Below are 9,666 nucleotides of genomic sequence, written 5' to 3'. Positions count from 1 at the left end.
GCCCCATTTTCTCTCTGTGTTTCATTGTGAATGATTTCTCCTCCCCGGGTGGCTCCTGCTTGGAGCTCTCTGCTCAGTGGAGTCCCGTTTGCTCAGCAGCCTTTGCAGCGAGTTATTCCCCAGCGTGTGGCTCTGCTGCCATCCCAAATCTGCGGTTTCACTGCCAGCCTGACTGAGACTGGGGAGCTGCTGGGCATGGCTGGAGAATTTCCCCCAGTCCCCTTCACTCACTGCCAAAATCCTCCAGCAATACTGTGTTTACATTTGCTTATTGCTTTGAAAAACACAACTTCATGCTTATTTCAGTTTAAAAATTAAATTTATTGAATATTGTTACACTTGCACTTCTGATATGTAAGTACACAAAAATCAACATACGTTAAAAAGTTAAATTTATTACAAATTACTGCAACCACAAAAAGAATTAATATACAAATATCAATTTAAGTTTAACAAAAATAATTTATTACATCATATATATATTATATTATATTATGAAAATCTAGCACAAACATAAAAATAAAACCAGATGTAAATAAATAGAAATAGAAATCTAACTATACAAACATCAATCTACCTATCTAAATATCCATATATAATTATATAAATCTATAAATATATCCTTAAGGCATTTCAGAAGCCCCATCTTCACACATTCTCCCTCTGTCTCTTCCTCCCATGCAGCGCAGCCCTCCTGGACAGGGACAGCAGATGGAACATCTGGGAAGCAAAGGGAACACTGAGTCAATATCGGGACATTTCCCTGGGCAGCAGCTGCACTTGTGTGAGGGAAGAGAAAATCTCAGAGCCTCCCCAGCAGGGTGAGAAAGAAAAAGCAGGCTGAGCCTCAGCCCCAGCCTGCCTCACCGGCCCTGTGGCCTCACCCAGGCTCTCGGGGGGCAGCAGCAGCAGCTCCCTGTTCACTGCTCTTGCTGGTGCCCTTCAGCTTCTCCCTGATGGTTCTTGTCACTCTCTGATGTTCTTGAGGCATTTAGGGAAGCTGTGGCAAAATTGTACACACAGGAATTGGTTCCAAGGCCTGGCAGAGCCACAGTCCTGGACCCCTCTGTGCTCCCTGCTGGCTCCCTCCATCCCCTCAGCCCTGCCATCCCCTCAGCAAACCCACAGCCCCCCCAGTTCCTTCACACCCCCACAGTCCATTCTGACACATCGAGTCCCCTTAGACCTGCCACCCCCCTCAGCCTGTGCCACTTCCCTGTCCCCTCAGCCCCCACCATCCCCTGCAGCTCACCCTGAACCCACAGCTCCACCATTCCCCTTTCCTCCCCCACACCCCTCAGCCCCACAGTCCCCTCAGCCCCACCAGCACCTCAAGCTCACTGTCCCTTCAGTGTCACCTCTCCTCAGCCCCCTCAGCCCCTCAGTCTCACCGTCCTTCAGCAGCTCCTCAGGGGACACCAGCTGCTCTCACTGCTCTAGGGACACCTGGGGACACCTGGAACTGCTGCTCCGCCCGGGCCGGCCGCCAGCTCGGACCCAGCACGGGAAGAGGGGACAGAGGGGACACAGGGGGAAAAGCAAAAGATGAAAAAGAAAGCAAAGTAGGGAAAGAGGTTAAATTGCACCCTAGGCTTACACAAATATCAATTAATGGACCTAAATATAGATACACCTCTAACTATGCATATTTCAAAATATAACTTTATATATATAAAGATTACTCTAAATACATATAAATGTCTCTATGAAAATCTATAAATCTAACTACATATATATAAATGCAATTACATCTATAATTATATATATGTAAATGGATATAAATCAAACTATACAGATTTATAACTATAAGAATATATGAACACTACCCTGTAAATCTAGAAAAAGAACTATAAAGAGAAAAAAATGGAACTATTAATATTTATAAACATAATATATACAGAGGGATCCCACCTGTCTGATCTTCACAGGCTCTCCCTTGGTCTCCGTGTCCCACGCAGGGCAGCCCTCCTGGCGAGGTAGATCAGATGGATGTCTGTGAAGCAAAGGGAAAACTGAGTCAATATCTGGCCTTCATGAATGTTTCCCTTTGGAAGGAATTGTACTTCTGTCAAAGACTGTTAAAGATTGCCGGAAAGGCAAACTCTCACATGGGAATTTGAGGCCTCCTCTTTACAGAAGAGGGATCATTCCAAGTCTTCTAAACTTCAGAACTTTTGGAATATCCCAATAAAGTTGCACCAGCTGCAGTGAAAATGGCACCCATGAGAGCTTGAAACACACACAGTCCCAGCTCACACAAAGAACCCAGCCTTGGTCTTTCTCTGTGCTCACAGAGACACCTCAGTCCTCACTGAAATGGCTGAAGCTGAAGGGTGATGTGAGCTGAGTTACAAACTAGCACTGGTCCCTGGCATCTAAAAAGTGCCCTCTGCAGTGAGCAACAGCTCCTCCAACTCGACCAGCAGCTCTGGGATGAAGAGCTGGCAGAGAAAGAGCTCCCTACGAGGCCTGCAGGCTGCACCAGCTTTGCCTGAGAATGCAGATCCAAAGTGCTCTCTCTCTCCAATTAGCTCTCGCTAATCTGAGGAAATTAAATTTTGCCTTTAGCTCCTGCATTTGTGTTCTGTGATTTGTTTGGCCTCAGAGGTTCTACCGCTTGTATTTTTAATGTGTCTCACTATAGCCATCAGCAGACCTGTACTACATTGATTTAATGCTTTCAGACACAAAGCTCAGCCTTCTACTCTGACATTTTGTTGGCGTTTTCTGCAGTTGCTTCAAGAGTTACTCAGCATTGCCTCCAGAGCACTGCCACCCTGCAGCAAACCTATCTACAGGCTTCAGCTGAAAATTGGAACACTCAGCTTGGTGACACAAGTGCCAGGTCAGCTTTATTCACTGCTCTCTTGCCATACCACAGGACTCAGGGTCAGTGCTGCCAGAGAAGCGTGGAGGGCAGGGCTCCACCGGGGAGGCTGTGCCAGTGCCCTGATGGAACTCAAGGCACCAGGAAGCACCAAGCCTGCAGACAAGAACTCAACTCCTCTGATCTCCCTTCCTGCCACAGGCAGGCTCACAGCAGCCATCTCAGACCTCTCTCAACCAATGTGGGCTCTCTCCTTACCAAGCTCCTCGGGCTCCAGGGAACTGTTCCCATGGCTCACGGTGCCAGGCAAAGCTCTCTCTGCTGCAGCCATGTTCTCAGGCTCCCCTCCTGAAGACTCAGGGGCGACACCAGTGTTCCCCTTAAAAGAAAACCAGAAAGAAAGAAAACCCAAAGATCACTCACTGTTTTCTGCAGGGACACAGTAGTTCAGAGCCTGCAATATTTCTTTCTCTTGAGGAAGAAAATGTTTCTGAGAACTGGTATGTGTGAGTTTACAGAAGACAAGAAGTCATCACACTTGGCAACACAATATGGACAATTCCAAAAAATCCCATTCCTGCCCTGAATCTGCCTCTCCTCAATAGTAAATCTAGAGAAGGCAATGGGTCTGCATATTATATGAAATAGAGGAATCCTTTGGCAAAGCTGTGTAATAATATGCAAAAATGCCTGTGCCAATGCAGACACTGAACATTTCAGGCAAGTCTGGAAAGAGGCAAGAGTTAAGAGAAAGTGGATTACTGAGTGAAAGACAGAATCTTTCAAACAGAAGGACTAATGGTCCCTGATTTAATTGCACATCAACACAGCAGAAGCCCCTGGGCTTCAAGGAGTCCTTAACCATTTCATGTGCAGCACCAACATTGTCCTTCCCTCCAATTCACAACTCACGGGGCCTCAGAACCAACACATCTGCTCCCTAAAGGCTCCAGGGCTCACTCACTTTCATCTCTTGCTCCTAACAAGGAGGTCTGGCCCCCAAAGGCAGTGGAGAAGATTGACTTCTCAAACCCAGTCCAGAAGCTGCCAAAGCTGACAAGGTTGAACGTGGGGGTGACACTGAACACATGACGTGGGCACTAAGGAAGGAGTCCTGCCAGCTCCTGGCACAGGGATGTGCTCCTCCCTCCACAGCCCTGAGCACAACAGCCTCATCCAGGCTGCAGCTTTGCCAGGACTGGATGGGAACACACATCTCTTCCCACAGAGATGTCCAAGAGGAACATGACAAAGCTCTGGAACATGGAGAGCAAGACTGGCCAGTTTGCCCAGCTGAGGATTTCCCAGATGCACACGTGACTGGAAGCTACAGAGAGGACCAGAAAGCTGCAGCTGCAGCACATCCCCTCACACGGCTCTGGCAGTGCCTACACACACAGCAGGGCTCACACAGCAGCAGCAGCTGCAGCCCAGCCCTTGCTCTGCCTTGGCCTTCCAACCAAAAGGAGGCAGAGCCCACAGCTGGTGCTCTAACAGAGGCTCCTCTCACATGCCCCTCCCTGGGCGGGACACTTTGCCTTCAGGGGCAATTCTCCAAACACTCTTCTCCTATTTCACATCAAGCTAAGCTTGTTAGAACCTACAAAGCATCACCAGGAATGATGCCCCTGCACTAGGGATTCTTCCCAGGAAAAGGAGAAAGGAGCACCCAAACTTGGCCAACACCTCTCGTCCTCACTAAGGATGAGCCCCCTTTTCCTTCCCTCTTCCTTTGCAAATCTTGCTTTACCAAGCAAATCCTTCCCTGGCCATTCACAGCTCAATTCAAGAAGCCTTTCCTTCTCAGCCATGCAACAACTTTCAAAAGCTCTCAGTCCAGCCCTTTTCATCCCTTTCCAATGCAGTTACCTGAGCAAAGGGAGACCTTTCAGGTGGGGAGCGGGAAATCATCTCCTCCAGCGTCTCAAGCACCAGGTCCAGAGTCAGTGGTGGCAATTCCTCTTCCCCAGGCTCATTCCATGGCCAGCTGGAGGCTGTCCATGCTGCACAACCAGCACTGCCAGTCGGAGCATCAGGAACTGAACTGCCCACTGTGGCTGCAAGAATCCAAACACTTGGGTCAGGCTCCAGAACAGAGCTTGGCACACAGAGCTCTACTGCTGCCTTGGATCAAACACCACAGGAAGCACACAGCAAACTCAATGCCAGAAATGTATTCCAACTTCCCAGGGGATTGGAAGACTGATTTCTTCCTCTTAAAAAGTATTTATTCTCATTGATGGGTATGTCTGGTAAAGTATGGACTGTAAAACTGATCTACACACACACACACTAATACTTTGTAATCACAGCCTTTTCCATCTCCCCATCAGCTTGTGGAATTGGCTGCTTTGGAGTTTTGCTGAACACAGAAAGTAGATCCCCCTTGGAAGAGCCCAGATCTGCAGACGTGCAGACTAAAATTAAACCGGGATTGTATTGCAGAAAAGCAACCTTGTGGCTGTGGCCGTATTCTGCAGCTACAACTGTTCTGGGGACACACAGAGCTCATTGAAATGCAATAAAATGCTTTGCAGGAGAGACAATCTTGAAACTCTGCAATATCCTATCAGCGTCCGAGTCTGGCTTCACTCAAGAAAACAGGAGAGCTCAACAGACACTGAGCAGTTGTGGGCAAATATTTTTTGCCTCAGTCTTTCTCCTCTACAGAGAGACTGTTTGGAAAATCCCCAGAAAATCCTCCAAATCTAGAGGAAGGACAGGAAAACCAGACAGAGATTGGTTTTGTTCTCAAGGTCCACCTTCCTGGTCGACTTAACAATTTCCATCTGATTCTCACATGAGATCTACCCATGACAGAGCACAGCAGAAAAATACTTCAAATGGTCACTTGGCAGGAACTGTTCATAAAGCACGGGTAGAAGTTCTTTCCCTACCTGATGGGCTGTAGGCTGTCAGGTGCTGCTCTGAAGATGTGCAGCTGCTGCTCTCTGGAAGGGCCCTGGAAGAGCTCAGATGGTCTATGGGAATTGGTGGAATGATGAGCTCATGCTGGCTTTGAAATTTACGTGTTACTGGTTCCTCCATTGAATCCCCAAGAACTCCAGAGGTGGCAAACACTTTCTTGGGAGGCTCTGAGGAAGCCTCAGACTCTTGATCAGCTGCACTTGTGCTGGAAGGGCCTGGAGGCAGCTCTGCATCCTCAGGTGAGGCAGCACTGAGGTCTTGGCATGAGGGAGCTGAGTAGCAATGAGGGAAGAAGAAAGGGAGAAACAGAAGATTGGGTCACTATTGCTCCTTGCCTACATTTCCCTTGGCAACAACTGTACTTTTCTCAGCAAAGAGCAAAACTCAGATCCTCCCGAGTAGGGTGAGGAAGAAAAAAATCCCCACATGTTCTGGGGCTTTGCAACAACCAACTCCCTGTTTGTCTATTTAGGTCTCACCTATTCGTTTAACCATCTGGTACAACTGTCCCCTGGCAGTTCCTTGGCAGGAACAGTCAAGAAACCCAACAACCAGATCTTTTCCCCTCTGCTCCAAAGGGACACAAAAACTTCATAATCACAACCTTTCCTACATGCCCATTAGCTTTTGGAGTTGGCTGCTTGAGTTTCTCATCCCAACACATGAGATTCACATCTCATCCACAGAGTGGATTCACCCTGGACAAGACCAGATCTTCAGGCAAACACTGAAATTCAACTGTGATTTTTATGCTAAAAAGCAACCTTGTGGCTCAGGCCATATTCTGCAGGTGCAACTGTTCTGCAAACACACAGAGCTCATTGAAATGGCATGGCCTGATGGGCACAACACACAGTCTTAAAAATCTGTGATATTCTATCACCGTCCCAGTTTGGCTTCATTCAAAGACAGAGGGGAGCTCACCTAACACTGACCACTTGTCAGCCAAGATTTTTTGCCTTACACTTGCACCTCAGCAGAAAGGCTGTCTGGAAAATACCCAGGAGACAAACCAAATCAGAAGAAAGGAGAGGAAAAGCAGACCGAGAATTCTTTTGCATTCAAGGTTCCTTTTCCTAGTCAACTTGACACTTTTCTACCTGATTCTCACTTGACATCTACCCATGACAGAGCACTGCAGAAAAATACTTCAAACAGTCACTTGGCAGGAGCTGTTGGAAAAGCAAGGGTAGAAGTTCTTTCCCTACCTGATGGGCTGTAGGCTGGCAGGTGCTGCTCTGATGATCTGCAGCTGCTGCTCTCTGGAAGGGCCCTGGAAACGCTCGGATGGTCAATGCGAACCAGGCGAACCATGAGCTCAGGGTGGCGTTTTAGGTCCATACGGACCAGTGGAATGCTGAGACGCTTCAGCTGGAATTTGCGTCTGAGTGATTCCTCTGATGAATCCCCCTGAACTCCAGAGGTGGGAACCAATTTCTTGGCAGGCAGTGGGGAGGCCTCAGAGTCTTCAGCACCTGCACATCGTCGCCTGGAAGGGCCTGGAGGCAGCTCTGCATCCTCAGGTGAGGCAGCTCTGAGGTCCTGGCATGAGGGAGCTGAGTAGCAATGAGAGAAGAAGAAAGGAAGCAAAGGGAAGATTGGGTCACTATTGCTCCTGGGCTTCGTTTCCCTTGGCAGCAACTGTACTTCTATCAGCAAAGAACAAAGCTCAGATCCTCCCAAGCAGGGTGAAGGGTGAGAAGAAAAAAATCCCCACATGTTCTGCGGCTTTGCAACAACCAATTCCTTTTCTGTTTAGCTCTCTCCTATTCGTTTAACCACCTGGGAAAACTTTCCCCTGGCAGTTCCTCGGCCGGAGGCAACTGCCAGAATCCCAACTGCCAGGTCTCTCCCCCTCTGCTCCAAAGGGACAGGAGGCTCCCTGCAGCTGGGCCTGGCCACCATCGAGCCCTCGGCACTCACACGCACTCACGGAGAGCTCCCCAAGCGTGCCCGTGGCCGGGCAAGGAGCAGCGGCAGCCACGGCGCGGGGCTGGGCCAGCTGCAGGCCGAGCGGGCCAGGCTGCTGTGAGCGCAGCCCCGGCGGGACTGTCCCGCAGCCCCCGGCAGCCCGGGGGGCACGGCACGGCACGGCACGGCACAGCACAGGTGCCTTGCCCAAGCACAGACAGCCCCTGGGCCAGCCGGGGCAGCTGCGCTGAGCAGCCCCAGCACGGGCAGTGCCCACGGCCAAAGCCCGCGCCACCCTCGCTGCCAGCCCGGCTTACCGGCCCCGCGGAGCTGCTGCAAGCGGCTGCGCTGGCGGCTGCGCACCTCCTTGCTGCACCTCCTTGGCGCACCTCCTCGGCTGGCCTTGCTCCGGCGCTCGATGCGGAGCAGGAGGTCGGGGCGGTCGCGGCGAAAGATTGGATTCCTGAAGTGGAGCCAGCTGCCGCCCTCGCTCGCCACCTTGTGGAAGCCGTACAGGTGGAGCTGTCGCACGAAGCTGCTGAAGTGCGTGGCTTTGAAGGTGCCCGGGGCCGCCGCCGCCCCCTCGCCGCCCAGCCCGCGGGCGCCGGCCGGGCTGAGCAGCTCCCGCTCGAAGAGCGAGCGCTCGACGAGCAGCCCCCGGGCCAGGCTGTCCCAGCGCACGGAGCGGACGCGGGGGCTGTTCACCAGGTGCCACAGCTTGGCGGGGAAGGTGCGGGCGCTGAGCCCCGAGGGCAGAGGGGGCTGCTGCATGGCGGCGCCGCTCACCGACTGGGGCAACAACGCCTCAGCGCAACGGCCGCGGCGCGGGCAGGACTTGGCGGGGACGAGCGACGAGCGACACGAGCCAGAGAGGCACAGCGCGGGCACAGCGCGGGCACAGCGCGGCCGTTTCGCTCCCGGGGCGCTGGCCGGGCTCGGCGGGGCGGGCAAAGCCCCTTGCGAGGCTGCTGGCAGCAGTGGCGACCTCTCTCCCCGCGCTGCATCTCATCCCCGGGTCACCTGTGGTGACAGAAGGAAAGGACATTGCTCTGTCTTGCCTGCCGAAAGGATGAAGAGGAGACACTTGAAAACATTCTTTTTGCCTCTTTCCCAGCCAGCTGGCATGTTCTTTCTCCTCATCCCTGCCTGTCAGCAAGGGGCAGCAGTTTTGTCAGCATGCTCATCAAAGCTGAACTGCTGCCCCTAGGATGGATGTTGCTTTAGCCAAGGGATGAATGGCTTCCAGTTGGAGTCAGCTCACGCTGGTGTCTCCACAAGAGGCTTTGCCTTTTTCTTTCCTCAGGAATCATTTCTTGTCTTCCTGTCTTCCCCCATCTGGGGAGAGTAACAGTGAAAACCCCTCCTGCAGCCAAGTCTAGTCAATGCAGACTGCTCACAGAGTACATCTTGCGATGGAAAGAGACTCCTCTGGGTTGGTGTTGGGAGGTGGAGGGGGAAGGTTTGTCCTGTGCTCACTTGAAGTCTTGTTGGGCAGCTGTTTTGCTCTGGCAGATAGACACCAGGGATGTATATCCAAGCCTTGCAGGTTCATTCATGAGCTTCCTGAGAGACCAAGGAGACTGAGGGATTGTTCTGTGAGGGCAGAAATTTCCATCTGGGAACTTTTTCAAACGCTGAATTTTTTTTTTCCTTCCCAAATATTGCCATAATGTTTTGCTTCCAGAGAATCTTTTCCTTCTCTTTGTTGAACTTCCCTCTGCTGCCCTCCCAAATCTGGCCATTTCCCAGGATTCCTTCCCAAACTCAGGAGTATCCCATGGCCTTCCCTCTCCAGCTGGAACAGAAGGAAGCCCAGAGTTTGCTGTTGTGAGAGAGGAGTTTCTCTTTCTGCCCCACTTTCCATTTGGGGTAGGTTTGTGTGCATTCATTTGATCAAGGAAGGTTTAAACTCGGAAGGAGTTGTGTTTCAAACTGCTCCATCCTCAGGGTCTTCTGTGGATATCCTTGCACAAAAGGCATCTTTGTGTGAGCTCCCAGTG

At 51.2% G+C, this 9,666-nt stretch overlaps 1 protein-coding gene across 2 annotated transcripts; it reads right to left on the bottom strand.

Moving 5' to 3' along the window:
• Nucleotides 1-426: 426 nt before the first annotated feature.
• LOC146421137 (uncharacterized) lies at nt 427-8,483 on the bottom strand. Of its 2 annotated transcripts, XR_014848755.1 has the most exons (8): nt 7,984-8,483; nt 6,964-7,311; nt 5,725-6,027; nt 4,697-4,884; nt 3,086-3,206; nt 1,392-1,993; nt 885-1,000; nt 427-720 (listed from the first exon to the last, which is right to left on the bottom strand). XR_014848755.1 is itself a non-coding variant. In XM_085047578.1 (6 exons), exons 1-6 carry the CDS (start codon nt 8,435-8,437, stop codon nt 1,923-1,925), a joined length of 1,485 nt encoding a protein of 494 aa, XP_084903704.1. In that variant the 5' UTR covers nt 8,438-8,483; the 3' UTR covers nt 1,325-1,922. The 2 variants fall into 2 exon arrangements, 1 of the variants encoding a protein (XP_084903704.1); XM_085047578.1 differs by lacking the exons at nt 427-720; nt 885-1,000 and having other exon boundaries at nt 1,325-1,993.
• Nucleotides 8,484-9,666: the final 1,183 nt, after the last annotated feature.

This window comes from Lichenostomus cassidix, unplaced genomic scaffold (genome assembly GCF_008360975.1).
Source record: "Lichenostomus cassidix isolate B80296 unplaced genomic scaffold, HeHo_3.0 HiC_scaffold_43, whole genome shotgun sequence".
In the NCBI taxonomy this organism is placed as follows: domain Eukaryota; kingdom Metazoa; phylum Chordata; class Aves; order Passeriformes; family Meliphagidae; genus Lichenostomus; species Lichenostomus cassidix.
Note: the sequence above shows the minus strand (reverse complement) of the source record. Positions and strands in the feature narration are given on the sequence as shown.